This window comes from Ornithodoros turicata, chromosome 8, assembly GCF_037126465.1.
Source record: "Ornithodoros turicata isolate Travis chromosome 8, ASM3712646v1, whole genome shotgun sequence".
In the NCBI taxonomy this organism is placed as follows: domain Eukaryota; kingdom Metazoa; phylum Arthropoda; class Arachnida; order Ixodida; family Argasidae; genus Ornithodoros; species Ornithodoros turicata.
The window spans coordinates 38,355,161-38,372,380 of record NC_088208.1 but is presented as its reverse complement, the minus strand read 5'-3'; the positions used below and the strand labels follow the sequence as shown (position 1 = coordinate 38,372,380).

General features: G+C 46.9%; 1 protein-coding gene across 1 annotated transcript; it reads left to right on the top strand.

Annotated features, from left to right (window-relative positions):
* The first annotated feature begins 2,185 nt into the window (after positions 1-2,185).
* Positions 2,186-16,243, top strand: LOC135367254 (mucin-2-like). Its single transcript, XM_064600427.1, has 9 exons — positions 2,186-2,292; positions 2,410-2,488; positions 3,421-3,807; positions 6,666-6,901; positions 7,730-7,887; positions 8,316-8,388; positions 9,785-9,967; positions 10,232-10,351; positions 10,732-16,243. Exons 2-9 carry the CDS (start codon positions 2,413-2,415, stop codon positions 16,216-16,218), a joined length of 6,720 nt encoding a protein of 2,239 aa, XP_064456497.1. The 5' UTR covers positions 2,186-2,292; positions 2,410-2,412; the 3' UTR covers positions 16,219-16,243.
* Positions 16,244-17,220: the final 977 nt, after the last annotated feature.

The following is a 17,220-nucleotide window of genomic DNA, read 5'->3' as shown; positions in this document are numbered from 1 at the left end:
ATGCATTTCCGTTTCCGTCACCGTTACCATCTCCAATACCGGTAATATATAGTTTCTGTTTCCGTTACCATTACCGTTACCCTTCCCTGACCTTAAGGCAAGCGACTCTTCCGATAACTGGGAGGTTGGATCGTTACCAAAGACACCGACCGAACAGCAGACAAAGAAGAAAACAGATTTCCCTCTGCCCTTTCCAGAATTTGAGGACACACTCTATGACGACGGTTGCCACCGCACTCCGCAAGATGACCAGTCGCTGCAGCCGATCCCCTTCTGAATCGACCTTTTAGAAAAGGATCGAATCTGAAGGGACGGTATAGCTGGCAGCTTCAGGTTCAAGAAGGGGCAATCCTTTTTCGACCCGGACATCACTATTCTGCTGCAAGACGAAGCCATCTACTAAGTCTAGAGAATGCACAAACGAAACTTTAAACGATTATGTCGCATTTCGCTTAGCTACACGGTGAATCTCGGAGAAGATTGATGCCTTACATAGCCATCGGATCTGGATATAGCCACCGTATTTGAAGTCCTACGCAAACAATGACGTGTCCGAGCAACGTCGTGCGTTTGAACGTCGGCACTGCGTCAGCAGCGAAACTCAATACACTTGGTCACACGGAGACGCGCCACGCCCCATTTGTTCCCATTGTTTCTCGCAGAACCGGAATTTCGCAACAATTAATGCTCACGAGAAACATGCCACATAATAACAAGGTCGTGATAACAGAAAAGGGACGACGCACTTTGCAGAAACACGATGTTTGTTGACAGTGTGGGTTTGGTTATCCAGTCCGAATAGAGAATAGTGGTGGACATGCCCACATAACAAGATGTGGTTTGCAGCAAAACACACGGACGAAAGGGGCACACCCGCAAGTGTTTTGTGTGTGTGTGTGTGTGTATATGCTTTTTGCTTGATGCAAATTACATGTTGTTGACCGATACCAACTACCCCACATCGGTACCACAGTGCATGGACATTTAACCTGGACATAATATAAAGCGTAAAGCAGCAGACAAAGTACATTACGGTGTCACTGTAAATTGAAGAACACCCTTATGGGTGTTAATTGAGATGTCCTGTAACTCACACCACTTTTTGCACCGTGTTGTCTAGAACGCCTTTTTTAGAGGGTGTATTCTCTGTAAAACACCCTTTGAAAGGGCGCTTTTCCTTGAAAATGCCTTCTTTTGCACCCTCTAAACACCTTTTTAGGAGGGTGTTTAACAATCTTACACCCTCCTAAAAGGGTGTTTAAAGGGTGCAAAAGAAGACATTTTCAAAGGAAAAGTACCCTTTTAAAGGGTGTTTTACATAGAATACACCCTCTAAAAAGGGCGTTCCAGACCATACGGTGTAAAAAGTGGTGCGAGTTATAGGACAAGCCATTTACACCCACAAGGGTGTTTCTCAGTTTACAGTGTACACTGATAATGATAGATGAAAGTCACTGAAAAGGTTAGCCAGCTGTAGGACTCGAACCCAGATCTTCTGGATTGATGAAAAGGTTGATTGATGAAAATTGTGGCTTTGTATGTATTTGTCCCTCCTATGTTGTTCCAGCCTCAGAACATCAGTTCTTTCATGTTCTACAGTGTACACTGCACTTTCATTTTCGACATCGCGATTTTTGCTTAATAGCCGTGTTTTGAAAAAAAAAAAAAAGTGGACGGATTGGTACTTCCAAAATACTTCTTTGTATTCTTTGTTGGGAAATTGAATACAGAAAAATTGCAGCTCGCAGGTGTTGTTGTAGATTGGTTTTGTACCACTTAATGAACTCGCCACTTTTTTGTCCACCCCTCATGTAATGCCCCTGGGCCCTTGAGATACAAGAATAAATGCTGGAGGAAAACAATAGAGGCAGTACAAACGATATGAAATGTACTTCAGAATGTTTGAAGTGCAGAAAAAGCACCAGAGATGTATGTGAGCGTTATGGAGTTTTACTGATGCTCTCCATCGCTGTTATCAACCTCGTGACATTCATCACCTCGTGATACACTGTACCTTCTATAAATAAAGAAGCAACCAACACAATGGAAAACGGCACCCCTCGCGGCACCCGGTGTTCAGTTCATGGAAGCCGCAAGCACTCTATCTCTGCAGGATAACTAAGCCGATAAATAACTTTTACGTCACAAAGCTAGCGGACAGCGGGTAATGGTACAGGGTAGATAACGGTGGTATTATCGTCATGTGGAGATATGCAGCTCATATACCCGCTTTGAGCGGAAAGAGTGCATAATTACCAAGAGAAGATCTGCACAGCCCCTCTAGCAACAAAGGTGGGTTACATGTATTTTGCTTGCCCACTGTCACATACGGGCTCCTGTATGCTAATGCTCCGGAACGAAGTACCCAACCCCGTATTTTTAAAATTTTGTCTTTTTCTACTGTTATAGGAAATGCTGATCTTCGGGAGGGAATTTGTGATTCTGCTGGCTTTATACTACGTCGTCCTGTGCTTAGCAACAGTTGACGGTTAGTAACTTTGTATCCTGCTGGGCATATATTCTCATTTACGTCATGTATATGGGAAAACGTTAACACTTTCCCCATGTTTCCGTTTGGCCGTGTCCCGACCTGGCAGGGTGTTCCGCTCTTCTTCGAACGCCAAGTCATGCATACAGTGCATGCGTTATGCTGACTTGCGTTCATATTTTGCATGCTTGCTTTCCCGTAACCACTAGGCCGATTCTTTCTTTCAATAGTGCCGTAAGTAGCTGACACCGATAGCTATAAAGTTCCTTTTGGTAGCTTGTTCCCCCCGAGGATAAATTCTGTGCCGCTGCTGTCGATCCCAAACGCTACAGGAAAGACATAAAGGGTACGACAAACACCAAACACAAACTTCTTCATGAACAACAACGGCGACAATTATGTTGATGTTGATGACCCCGAGATAAAAAAAGTAATAGGAAGCAATACAGTAAAATAAATAAATAAATATAATAAGTATAATAATAATATAAAAGTATAAATAATAAATATATAAGTAAAATAATAAATAAATAAATAATACAGTAAAAAGTAATACAGCAACAATTCAAGCACAATGTCATGGGCTGTTTCCCTGCTTAGGCTACGGGACGCTACCCGAATTCACGTGTGTCCACATGATTTGATGATTTAGTATGGCGTGCGTGCATACGAACTAACCTAGCAGCTAGGATAAAAGTGTTTGTCTAGTAGGATTGCGGCTGTTAGAAAACCCATAAGTGATCGAAGAGCACTTTTGTGTGCAGGATTTCGCCAAGGACCAATAATTTTCTATGTACCGAACGGTGTGATGTAGATGCGTAGCTTCTAGTAGACGCGTAAGGGTGTCACGCTTCTTCGAGTTGCTTTCTCAGGTCATGAGTATACGCTGAATGGTATCTGGGGCAATGTTGAAGAATATACTTTGCATGTAGGACTGCGTTTTCGATTGCGTTCTCGACTTCGGCAGCGATTGGCACGCCGCCGTGGTTGGGATGACCATGAAGACGACCTTCCCCCGTACCCACAGCAACGGCGATGGCCTTCAAGACATATTACGGAAGCCCCGGAACGTGGTGGTGGTGGTGGTGGTGAAAGGGAACGTGGTTGGCACGGTCGCCATAAAGACGACCAACAGCCACCGTCTTCAAGACCGAAAGGAGGGCACCCAGTGTTCTGCTACTGGAACGCCCAGTCATCCGATCGACCGAAGGATTACACTTTTGACAAGATTCCAGCAGGGCTATGTAGTCATGTGGTCTATGCGGACGAAGACATGGATAAGCGAGGTCAAACATTTGGCACGCACTCCCTGAGTTTAGGTAAGCACGACTTTTGCTGAGCTGGTCTCTCCTGTGGGGGGCAGCGCTGTGCTGATCATCAAAGACCGTAATTTACTGTTGGTGTCGTAAAACGAGGCTTCAAAACTCCTCGTATTTCTGAAACCCCTGCCGCACTGACTGAGATTAATGGGAATCAGGCGTGCGTGCAGCGCCACGAGGCGTGAACTTCGCTGAAATCATGATAGAGACAGAGCCGTATATTAAAAGGGAGTCTGGCCATTAATGGGTTATGCCTATACCTGAAGCTCCACCCACTTTTTCAGCTTTCCGACCAATGAAGTCTTGAAATATGAAGCACTATCAATCAGCCTATCCCCACTAAATACCCCTTTATCCAACATGGGCAGCGCCATTTTTGGTGGCAAGTGGATTGGATGGGATTGACATGGATACCTCTCGTAATCTGCAAAAGTAGTGGATAGCACCTACGGAGCGTAAGGCACGTCGGGAATTGTCGTCTGCTTGCGTCGTTGTACCGCTGCCGGCAGCTGGGACACATTCTGTTGTCGGTATGATTTTTTAACAAATCCACATGAATAGTTGGAATATAAGAGGCAAGAATATTTATATCCATGAAATTATATTGTATTGTACAGCAGAGCGCCGTATTTGTTATGGTTTCCTTGTGATCGCCGTGTTCACTAGGCCTAACACCGGTGACAAAACGTATTATTTTCAGTTAGATATCAATGGATGAGCATAAGTTGAAACTGATTTCCGAGAAACTTATATTAGGATGTACATTTGCAGCGTAAAATCAGGTTAGTCTGTGAAAATTTTTTGTCACGAAATCCCCGCTTCACTGTGTTTGTTTTCGTCGCCATTTTGGGTGGCGGTATGGTGTCATGGCGACCCCCTTGGTAAAAAGCAAACCAATCAGAGGAGCGAAACTGTGATTGACAGGTCGAGCCTCTTTTTGTGACTCCTCCCAATGGCCAGACTCCCTTTTAATATATGGCTCTGGATAGAGAATTAAGAGACTGACACCAGGTGGACAGGCTTCGTGTGTCATGACATACTTTCGAGTGTTCTATATAAAAATGTACTAGTGGTCGAGATGTGTTCTGGTGGTATAGTGATCAATACTCATATCGAATAATTTGCCCTGCTTTACAAAACTGAACTTATCAAAATATTAAATAAGCTACTGAAGTTTTCGGCTAAATTTTCCCCCACTCTTATGACTGACCCACTGCAACGAAACTTGAGACGCAATAAGCTGTGTGTGTGTCCGCGCAGAACGAGCGCCCCCTGGAGGCTAACGAATCGTCATGTACGGCTCGCGTAAAGGTTAATGTTAGCAGAACGGAAGTACGCAGTGGACTAGTCGTTCGAAGAACCAAACCAGACAACCACCGTCTTCTTTGTCAGGCATGAGACAAGTAAGCGATTTTATTTTGTGACAAAGAAAAAAACCTCGCACCACGAAATGGACAGTGATACTGATGATGATGAGTGATTAACCAGACGCGGGATATTCGTACACCAACAGTTAACTCGAACGCTGATTCACCCTGCAAATCGGGAACAGAGGAACTAATCACTTCATACTTTCGCGGGTCACCGCTCCAAATATCTTCCGCCGTTGTTTCAACTAAGCACTACCAGGGTCCGCAACCAGGAATGATGTTCAAGTCAACTCTAATGCGCGCGGTACACCAGCGCCAACCGCATGAGGCGTTTCTCCAGCGTTTATAGAGCGTCCTGCCGCGGCGTTTGGCGAGGGTCAAGCCAAGGCGTCGTGGAACAATTGACACGCGACGCTCCCCTGGAGCGCCAACCGCATGAGACGTTTTGCGAGCGGCAGGGCGTCGCGCTTTTCTCAGCGACAAACGACGCTGGCAAAAAACGCTCGGAGATCACCGCATGCAGCTTTTCTACAACGGCTGATGGATGGGGTCTCATGCGAACGTTTCCGTAATCTCTCAGGGAAAGCAACTCTACGTAACTTGATAAACACTTTATTACAAGTGAAGAATCTCAAACACAGGTGCTTTTGAGTGATAACGCGCTGTAACGATCAAGTTACTGCAGCAATGCACGCTCACGAAGTCATATTTGTTGTGAATCCCGGTCCCGCTATTCACAAGGTACCCGCTTCGTGCATTTAGACGCAGCGAACTCAGCATTCCGGTTGACATCTTCATCAAGCTGTTGCACACTTCTCCTTGTGTTTTGTATATTGAAAACTCACACAAGAATCGCGTTCTTAACATCGGCAACAAACTTCTGTTCTTCTGCCGAACACAATTCAATTCAATTTTATTAGTAGTATTTGCCATACAGAGTACACAGTGGGGGCCTCGAGCATAGCTAGAGGTGGGGCCTCCCGGAAACACCGTGGCCGAACAGCAGTCTGAGCGATTCCGCGTGCCGCCATCAATGCGGACTCCCGAAAATTGGTGCGACCGGATGAACCTATCCCGAGATTAATCCCTGACTGGCCACTTGCGGGCGTCGTTCCCGCCTCTTCCGTCGCCCAACCCATATCTATTCGCTTCGGACTTCGAGAGGAGCGTCTCGAGCCTATTGTTCCACGGCGCCTTGGCTTGACGCTCACCAAACGGCGCGGCAGGACGCTTGATAAACGCTGGAGAAACGCCTCATGCGGTCGGCGTTTCGTCCTGGTATTGTGCAGCATCTCACGTGCCACGCGTATGCATGTGTGGCTATCTCCTTCACTCCGATTCCGCACATAGTTCACAAGGCCCACATGCACGTGTTATAGTGTTTCGCTTGCCGCATCTCATCCGCACTTACGTTTGTTTCCAACTTTTAATAAAATAATAATTTGCTTCTTGCCCCTTTTCTTTCTAATTTTTTTCTTTTTATCACAGAAACTCGAACCCAAATAGCAGAGCTCAAAACGAAGAATCGCAAATTGTTGCTTCTTCTTCGACTCGGCAACAGCGTCAGAAACCAGCGGCTCTTCTGTAGAGGGTTCCCGAATGCACATAGGAAAGCGGCTTCAGATCTTCTCCTCTGGCTGCGGAAGTACGACTTCGACGGCGTAGACATCAACATCTCTTGTCGGAACCTGCGAGGATCTCGAGCGCTTGCGCGTATTCTTCAAGTAAGATAACAACTATGTAAGCTGTCATTTGGGAAGCGGTAGACTTAGTCAAACAAGGTTTTCTGAAAAAAAAAAAAAGGGCTAGGAAGCAAGCGAGCTGGTGAAAGTGATGCATAATGTAAAACCCCGAGACTAGGGAACACGAAGGGGCAGACACAAACACGAAGTCTCAATTTACGTTTTGTCTGGCCAATATCACAGAAACCACAAGATAATAAGCAACGTTTGATGAACAGTGGACAAATTTGTTCCGGTGATTCTTGCAAGTAACTTCAGGTTTGGCGAAAGGCATGAGGCGGTCAAGACGGAAGTTGTTCTTGAAAACAAGGTTGACTTGAAATTACTTCGCAACGGCCAACAAGTTGTGAGACACTTTGTAGAAGTAAGGTAAAACTGCACGTTTTGAGACAGAGGGCTTAGTACCAGGCGAACCAGGAAGCAAGGTGTTCAACAAAACATTTAAAGCACCAAGTACCATGTGATGGGGGTAACCAGCATCATTCAAACGGAGAAGCTGACTTTCCTCAGAGGGAAGGATATGATGACAACAAGGTTTTTTTACGGCATTTGATAGGATACCTGCGATCAAACCCCGTTTTACAGTTGAGGCTTCGTGTTCCCTAGTCTCGGGGGTTTTACATCATGTAAGGTTTTCTGTTTTTGTTTGCTCAGTTCCTTTTATATGGTCGCTTGGGCCGCCAAGACCGCTTGGCAAACGGACATCGGGAAAGAATTGCTCCGTGCATCAAGGCGCGATTTTGATTGACGTTACACATCGTGTCATTCGACAATGACTCGGTGAATTAACGGCGCTGCTCTGCATTTCAGGAACTCAATGCCGCGTTTGTCCGGAAGAAAAGGACGATTGTCTTTACTGTGGAACTGCGCGGAAACTCCGAAGACAGTGATGAAGATGATGATTCTGACGAAACTTACGGGGACGATAGCGACAACGACATCTCGTCGGAATTGCTCGATTTAGTACGGTACGTTAAAAAAATACCAAGTAGACTATCTTCACGTAACTCAACTCTCAATCACGAACGAGAGCACGCGGTATGCACAGCAGAAAGGGACACCATAGACTAACAGGACCAAGTCACCTAGTCCCTGCGTTCCACAACCCCAAACATCAACACGTGCTTAGTTGTTTTGATATGCCCACTCCTCAATCAATAATTCGAGAATACCTTTGAGAAATCTTAATGATAGTGTCCTGTACTCCCATTCATTCTTCACACAACGTCATGCAATCACCCGTTATGCGATAACGACTTAACTTCGTGAACTCCGCTCCGAGTGAGTTCCCTGAATATTTCTTTCAACGTGTTTCGTATGCAGTGCTTAGTGTAGCAAATTTGAGTTGATGGATGCCATGTAAATCTTCCTACTGTGTGAATTAACCATTCCGCAGGCATGTGGATTATCTCAACGTTCAGTACCGTCTTGGAGATGCCAGGGAGCTCCACAACGAATGGAAAAATTTTGTAAGTGATATCTTACGGCTCACAGTGGGACGTATATATATGTCATGTGTAAGATGTAGATGCAAACGTAAGGAAGTCGACTACACCAATGATGTACACAGGCTGTTCATTTTTAGTATTTGCAGAATTTTTATATGAAAGCCACGAGAGCAGCATAGCTGTTGTTTTTGCGGTTGAGTTCTACGGCCATGTCGACATCATCAGGAAGAGAGTATGCAACTACCATGTGACTAATTAGCTGATATTTTGAATGCACTTTTTAAGTACGGAAATTCGTGCAAAAATCGAGAGTGCGGCGCCTACTCCAATCAACTCCATTGCTCCAACGCACGTGGCCCCCTGACGTAAAATGAGCGCTGTAGTCCCCGCGTTCCCGGTCGCCGCGGTCTCGGTTTCGGCACATTTGCATGTCAAAATTCGGAGAGGGATATTTTAGTGCACGCACGCGTTTCAGGGTTTGTTAAAACGCGAAATGGCTGTAACGAGGACAGTCAATCAATCTGCCCTCTCACCTTTGCCGAAATCCCCCTAATTAAAAAGGTAATTAATGATTTTTAAGTAACTGGTCATCTTGTAGTTGCACGCTTTCTTCGAGAGGACGTCCGCGCATGGCCGTAGGACTCAACAGGGAAAACGACACCTATGCTGCTCTCATAGTTTTTTAAAATAAAAACTCTGTAAAAGACAAAAATAAACAGCCTGTGTATGTACAGCATACATAGGTCATACTGATTGGAGAGTAGGAGACATAGACGACATACATTACCAACGTGCTCAAATAATATTTCTGTGGGTCTTTTGGTTTACGTCCTCGTCCTTTTCGTTCAGCGCGCCCAGGACTGTGTATCACAAGAGACGCTATGAGACACACGGGTTCAGAGGTCGAACATATGCCAAATTTCAAAATGGGCTGGACTTTTCAGTCATTACGTGGAGCGAAGATGAAACAGTGGGGTAGGGCGGTACATATTCTTAACAGACTAAAGAAACACAGTGCCTGGGTGAAAAACACTAAAATGTAAGAAAGCAAAAGAAAAAAAATAATAATACGAAAAAAGAACGGGCATCCCACGAGCACTGAATATAATAAGAACAATTACCAAGATTACGCGCACATGAGATGAGACGCCTTAACGTCTTCACGACGCATGGGAGCAGGAACAGTTGCCTGTGGAAGCCACCGGCAACTGTTCCGAGTGCCCCACTACAATTTCCATTTAAGTAATTGAAATGTCCTGTGATATTGATGTTGTGTTACGTGTTCACTAGGGAAGAGGGTCGACAGGAAACTCAGGAGAAAATAACGACACATCTGATGGGAGGTCGGGGGCTTGGAGTCACCTGGAGACTGGAATCGGCCCCGGAGCACACCTTGTAATCGGTTCTTGTATTGCAGGAGAATGAGCTTCGCGAACTTGCCGATGACGGAGTGGATAAGGAAAAAATGATCATCCAACTCCCCTTCTTTGGTCGCACTTTCCACTTATCCGGCGTTGTTCCCCAAGAGCCGTGGTTCACGTTGGACCGTCTGCGAAACTACCCCCCGTTGTACGGTGCCAATACACTTCCATATGCAGAGGTAATGTTGAGTCTCTACTTCGTTGTGTGCTTATGCAGCTTGAAATTAGGTGCCTCCCATAGTTCAAAAGGTACCGGTCGAAGTTATCCCCAAAGTAGCCCTGATTCACTTTTGATAAGCCTCCTCTGGTAACAGGACAGAAAGCTAGGCCTCATCCCGCAATCGTTTTCTTCTCCTCCCTAACACCAGTTACGCCGCGCCTGTCTCGTTTTCTTGAGTCCATAAGTTTGTCGTTCATTGTTTATAACAGTACATCTCTTCTAGATTTGCAAGAGACTTGGAAAGGGATGGACACGGAAATGGGACAAAAAAGCTCTTCGTCCATACGCTTTCACAGGCACACAACTCGCAGTTTATGAGGACAGTGAGAGTATCAGTGCTAAGGTATTTAAGCTATCGCTATTTTCGAGTAGTATGCTTTGACCTCCATACCCTAGTTCAACTGGGACTACAGGCACTATGCATGAGTGCAGATATTTCTCAAATCTAGCAACGTAAGCATGATTTCAAAGCGAGTCCCTACAATATTAAGTAACCGGAAGAGATTTGTGTCGGACACTTCTGTTTCGGTGGCAGCTCATGTTGGTAGCATCCGGTTAGGATTCAAGGTGACCAGACTAAAAATAACAGTTGAACTAGGTTGAGGTAAGTTACGCATAAGCAAGATTTGCAAAGACATCGAGCTAGACAACGTCAGGACAACACAAGCAGATTCGTGTGATTGTTCCACTTCAGACACTTTCATTATTCTTCATTCATTATAGCTGGAGAGAATTAAACGGTATGGCTACGCCGGGGTCAGCATATGGACTGTAGACATGGACGACAGAGCGGGAAGTTGTGGAAGGAGGAACGACCTCGTGAAAACAGTCCAGGAGCAGCTGAACGGCATGAGAATTGGCACTGCTGCGCCGGCAACCACGTCAGTATCTTCCACTAAGGCACCAAAGCCTCTCAAACGCCGATCGACACCTGTTATGACACCGCCCGAAGATCTCAGTCCATCAGATATAGATGCTACATCTTCTGCCTCAGGCGCGACGAAGGACACAAGTTCAACGACAAGAGAGGCCTCCATGCCTGCCCTTTTCAGTACTCATGACGCATCGACCTTAGGCGCACCTACAACATCTACCAAAAAACCTAGCACGCAAGCAAAAGATATCAGTTCATCGGATATAGATGCTACATCTTCTGCCTCAGGCGCGACAAAAGACACAAGTTCAACGACAAGAGAGGCCTCCATGCCTGCCCTTTTCACTACTCCTGATGCATTGACCTTAGGTGTATCTACGACATCAGCCAAAAAACCTAGCACGCAAGCAAAAGATCTCAGTCCATCAGATATAGATGCTACATCTTCTGCCTCAGGCGCGACGAAGGACACAAGTTCAATGACAAGAGAGACCTCCATGCCTGCCCTTTTCACTACTCCTGATGCATTGACCTTAGGTGTATCTACGACATCAGCCAAAAAACCTAGCACGCAAGCAAAAGATCTCAGTCCATCAGATATAGATGCTACATCTTCTGCCTCAGGCGCGACGAAGGACACAAGTTCAACGACAACAGAGACCTCCATGCCTGCCCTTTTCACTACTCCTGATGCATTGACCTTAGGTGTATCTACGACATCAGCCAAAAAACCTAGCACGCAAGCAACAGATCTCAGTCCATCAGATATAGATGCTACATCTTCTGCCTCAGGCGCGACGAAGGACACAAGTTCAACGACAACAGAGACCTCCATGCCTGCCCTTTTCACTACTCCTGATGCATTGACCTTCGGTGTATCTACGACATCAGCCAAAAAACCTAGCACGCAAGCAACAGATCTCAGTCCATCAGATATAGATGCTACATCTTCTGCCTCAGGCGCGACGAAGGACACAAGTTCAACGACAACAGAGACCTCCATGCCTGCCCTTTTCACTACTCCTGATGCATTGACCTTAGGTGTATCTACGACATCAGCCAAAAAACCTAGCACGCAAGCAACAGATCTCAGTCCATCAGATATAGATGCTACATCTTCTGTCTCAGGCGCGACGAAGGACACAAGTTCAACGACAACAGAGACCTCCATGCCTGCCCTTTTCACTACTCCTGATGCATTGACCTTAGGTGTATCTACGACATCAGCCAAAAAACCTAGCACGCAAGCAACAGATCTCAGTCCATCAGATATAGATGCTACATCTTCTGCCTCAGGCGCGACGAAGGACACAAGTTCAACGACAACAGAGACCTCCATGCCTGCCCTTTTCACTACTCCTGATGCATTGACCTTCGGTGTATCTACGACATCAGCCAAAAAACCTAGCACGCAAGCAACAGATCTCAGTCCATCAGATATAGATGCTACATCTTCTGCCTCAGGCGCGACGAAGGACACAAGTTCAACGACAACAGAGACCTCCATGCCTGCCCTTTTCACTACTCCTGATGCATCGACCCTAGGTGTACCGACGACATCTACCAAAAAACCTAGCACGCAAGCAAAAGATCTCAGTCCATTTGATGTAGATGCTACATCTTCTGCCTCAGGCGCGACGAAGGACACAAGTTCAACGACAACAGAGACCTCCATGCCTGCCCTTTTCACTACTCCTGATGCATTGACCTTAGGTGTATCTACGACATCAGCCAAAAAACCTAGCACGCAAGCAACAGATCTCAGTCCATCAGATATAGATGCTACATCTTCTGCCTCAGGCGCGACGAAGGACACAAGTTCAACGACAACAGAGACCTCCATGCCTGCCCTTTTCACTACTCCTGATGCATTGACCTTCGGTGTATCTACGACATCAGCCAAAAAACCTAGCACGCAAGCAACAGATCTCAGTCCATCAGATATAGATGCTACATCTTCTGCCTCAGGCGCGACGAAGGACACAAGTTCAACGACAACAGAGACCTCCATGTCTGCCCTTTTCACTACTCCTGATGCATTGACCTTAGGTGTATCTACGACATCAGCCAAAAAACCTAGCACGCAAGCAACAGATCTCAGTCCATCAGATATAGATGCTACATCTTCTGCCTCAGGCGCGACGAAGGACACAAGTTCAACGACAACAGAGACCTCCATGCCTGCACTTTTCACTACTCCTGATGCATTGACCTTAGGTGTATCTACGACATCAGCCAAAAAACCTAGCACGCAAGCAACAGATCTCAGTCCATCAGATATAGATGCTACATCTTCTGCCTCAGGCGCGACGAAGGACACAAGTTCGACGACAACAGAGACCTCCATGCCTGCCCTTTTCAGTACTCCTGATGCATCGACCCTAGGTGTACCGACGACATCTACCAAAAAACCTAGCACGCAAGCAAAAGATCTCAGTCCATTTGATGTAGATGCTACATCTTCTACCTCAGGCGCGAGGAAGGACACAAGTTCAACGACAAGAGAGACCTCCATGCCTGCCCTTTCCAGTACTCCTGATGCATCGACCTTAGGTGTACCGACGACATCTATCAAAAAACCTAGCACGCAAGCAAAAGATCTCAGTCCATTTGATATAGATGCTACATCTTCTGCCTCAGGCGCGATAGAAGACACAAGTTCAACGACAAGAGAGGCCTCCATACCTGCCCTTTTCAGTACTCCTGATGCATCAACCTTCGGTGTACCTACGACATCTACCAAAAAACCTAGCACGCATGCAAAAGATCCCAGTCCATTTGATATAGATGCTACATCTTCTGCCTCAGGCGCGATAGAAGACACAAGTTCAACGACAAGAGAGGCCTCCATGCCTGCCCTTTTCAGTACTCCTGATGCATCAACCTTCGGTGTACCTACGACATCTACCAAAAAACCTAGCACGCATGCAAAAGATCCCAGTCCATTTGATATAGATGCTACATCTTCTGCCTCAGGCGCGACAGAAGACACAAGTTCAACGACAAGAGAGGCCTCCATACCTGCCCTTTTCAGTACTCCTGATGCATCAACCTTCGGTGTACCTACGACATCTACCAAAAAACCTAGCACGCATGCAAAAGATCCCAGTCCATTTGATATAGATGCTACATCTTCTGCCTCAGGCGCGATAGAAGACACAAGTTCAACGACAAGTGAGGCCTCCATGCCTGCCCTTTTCAGTACTCCTGATGCATCAACCTTCGGTGTACCTACGACATCTACCAAAAAACCTAGCACGCATGCAAAAGATCCCAGTCCATTTGATATAGATGCTACATCTTCTGCCTCAGGCGCGATAGAAGACACAAGTTCAACGACAAGAGAGGCCTCCATGCCTGCCCTTTTCAGTACTCCTGATGCATCAACCTTCGGTGTACCTACGACATCTACCAAAAAACCTAGCACGCAAGCAAAAGATCTCAGTCCATTTGATATAGATGCTACATCTTCTGCCTCAGGCGCGACAGAAGACACAAGTTCAACGACAAGAGAGGCCTCCATACCTGCCCTTTTCAGTACTCCTGATGCATCAACCTTCGGTGTACCTACGACATCTACCAAAAAACCTAGCACGCATGCAAAAGATCCCAGTCCATTTGATATAGATGCTACATCTTCTGCCTCAGGCGCGATAGAAGACACAAGTTCAACGACAAGAGAGGCCTCCATGCCTGCCCTTTTCAGTACTCCTGATGCATCAACCTTCGGTGTACCTACGACATCTACCAAAAAACCTAGCACGCATGCAAAAGATCCCAGTCCATTTGATATAGATGCTACATCTTCTGCCTCAGGCGCGATAGAAGACACAAGTTCAACGACAAGAGAGGCCTCCATGCCTGCCCTTTTCAGTACTCCTGATGCATCAACCTTCGGTGTACCTACGACATTTACCAAAAAACCTAGCACGCATGCAAAAGATCCCAGTCCATTTGATATAGATGCTACATCTTCTGCCTCAGGCGCGATGAAGGACACACGTTCTACGACAAGCGAGGCCTCCATGCCTGCCCTTTTCAGTACTCCTGACGCATCGACCTTAGGCGCACCTACAACATCTACCAAAAAACCTAGCACGCAAGCAAAAGATCTCAGTTCATCAGATATAGATGCTACATCTTCTGCCTCAGACGCGACGAAGGACGCAGGTTCAACGACCGGAGAGAGCTCCACTCCTGCCTACTTCAGTACTTCTACTTCATCGACCCTCGGCGTACCTACATCTACCAAAAAACCTGTCACACAAGCAAGCGATATCAGTCCACCAGATATAGATGCTACGTCTTCTGCCTCAGGCGCGACGAAGGACACAAATTCAAGGACTGGAGGGAGCTCCATGACTGCCTTTTTCAGCAGTCCTGCAGCATCTACCAAAAAACCTAGCACGCAAGTCAATGATCTGAGCCCGTCAGACATAGATGCAACAACGTCTGCCCTCGGCTTGCGCACGAGCACAACGATTGCAGAGGGTTTCAGGTCTATCTCTTCAGCAGCTACTGCCGCAACTACCTTCGGTGTTCCTACAATGTCTACCAAAACACCTAGCATGCATCATGAACCCATGCATGTGCCAGACGTAGGCGACACAGCATCTCACGCCTCGAGTGCCATGGAGGTGACAACATCATCCCGAGTAGAACAGTCCACTGACTTTTCGACAGTTGAAATTTCGGGAACGGCTTCTAGAGCATTTAATACAGATCAGCGTGCTCCCTCAGAAACCACAAGCGAAGCCACTCCCCCAACACCTAATTTTGACCTGACAACAGGTACAACCCATGGAGGGCCAGATAGATTCCATGGACTTCCGTCAGGCACCATCACCTCTCTGTCGCAATCGTCGACGAATCAAGTCGATATGTTTACACGAGCGGGTGGCGTACCGACTGTAGACACATCGCCTTCCGAACCAAGAACTGCCGATCATAGTACTGCGTCATCAAAATCTCCGCAGCATATCACGAGTACTAAACCGGACACCAGCGACAGACTTCCGTACGACACTAGTGGGCACAGCTCCAGGTATCCGGTTACTGAGTCGTCTTCTACGACGTCTGAGGCCGGCACAACTAACAAGCATAATCTAGGAATTCTCGCTCCTCACAGTCAAGCGTGTAAAAATACGAAGGCTATGCTGGTACCACATGAAGATGACTGCACCAAGTTTTATTACTGCCAGGGAGGTCTGGCATACCGTCACGACTGCCCCGGTGATAGCGTTTTCGACACCAAGTTGCTCGTGTGCAACTGGCGCGACAGTGCCGATAGAGAAGAATGTAGGACGAAGCAGACACCAGCAAGTACAATGTTCTAATGTTGGAATAAAGCTTGTATATCCAGATCGTGTACATAGTTACTGTACTTATGCATGGTATTGCAGTAGAGCGAGTTAGCCTTGTCCTCTGGTCCCATCCTAACGCTTGTCCAATCCTACAGTTGGCGATACATGGTCTCCCTTCAAATCCGCGTATTGATCTTTCGCGGTGGAGGGAGGCGAAAGGGAGCCGGTCCTTCATATTTGGAGAAGGGTCCCTTGATAACGCGGTCCGCCCTCGGGTGGGCCGTGTCTTTGAATGGTACGGCCGATAACAAGGTCGTGGGGGCAGCACCGCTTGCGGTGCTGTTCCGGGAATGAATTTTTCTTTCGCCTTCTCCTTCTGACAGTTGAGATTAACTATCAGGTGTGGATTTCTCGCTGCATTGCAGCACAGGGTGGCCGCGTCCGTAGTGTAGCAGAAGTGCTAAATCTTGTTCGAGCAGGGATTCGTCGCGCTCTTCGTAGAGAGAGAGAGAGTTGTGCTGGGAGCTGTGCACCTTGCAAGACGATGGCAGACATCTTCGGTCCTCGTAGGTGGCCAAGTAGAGTGTGCCGTTGTCACGTTCGCAACTTTCCGCGAGTCTTCGTTCATTGCATGGTGACGTCCAGCACACGTATTAATCTAGAGATCATATTGCTCTAGAGTTGGCATCTACGTAGCTTTAGTTCAGTCCGTGTGAAACGTTAGAGGGAGCCAGTCTGTGTGGCTGGTCTTCCGCTCCGATGCCAATACATGTGTGAGTTAGCCCTTTTGCCCCTGTGCACGGTGTCTGTGCTTGCACCGCCGTTGATGTACTGAACAGGGTCAGAGCGGGCATCCGTAGAGTGCTTTACAGGGAGAGAGCAGTGCTTGGGGCCGTCCAGTTTGGAAGGCGGTGGCAAACATCAACGACCCTCTTCGACGAAAGCAATGGTAGGTATGTCATCCGCTTCTAATATTCTTCGTGCTGCTCTCCCACGTGAACTCTCCGTGAGTTTTGATTTGTTGCGAGGTGGCAT

Coding starts and splice junctions, on each gene's coding strand:
- LOC135367254 (XM_064600427.1), top strand. CDS start 2,413: ATGCTGATCTTCGGGAGGGAATTTGTGATTCTGCTGGCTTTATACTAC. Junction 3,808..6,665: donor CACGCACTCCCTGAGTTTAG/GTAAGCACGACT, acceptor TTTTTATCACAG/AAACTCGAACCCAAATAGCA. Junction 6,902..7,729: donor CGCTTGCGCGTATTCTTCAA/GTAAGATAACAA, acceptor TCTGCATTTCAG/GAACTCAATGCCGCGTTTGT.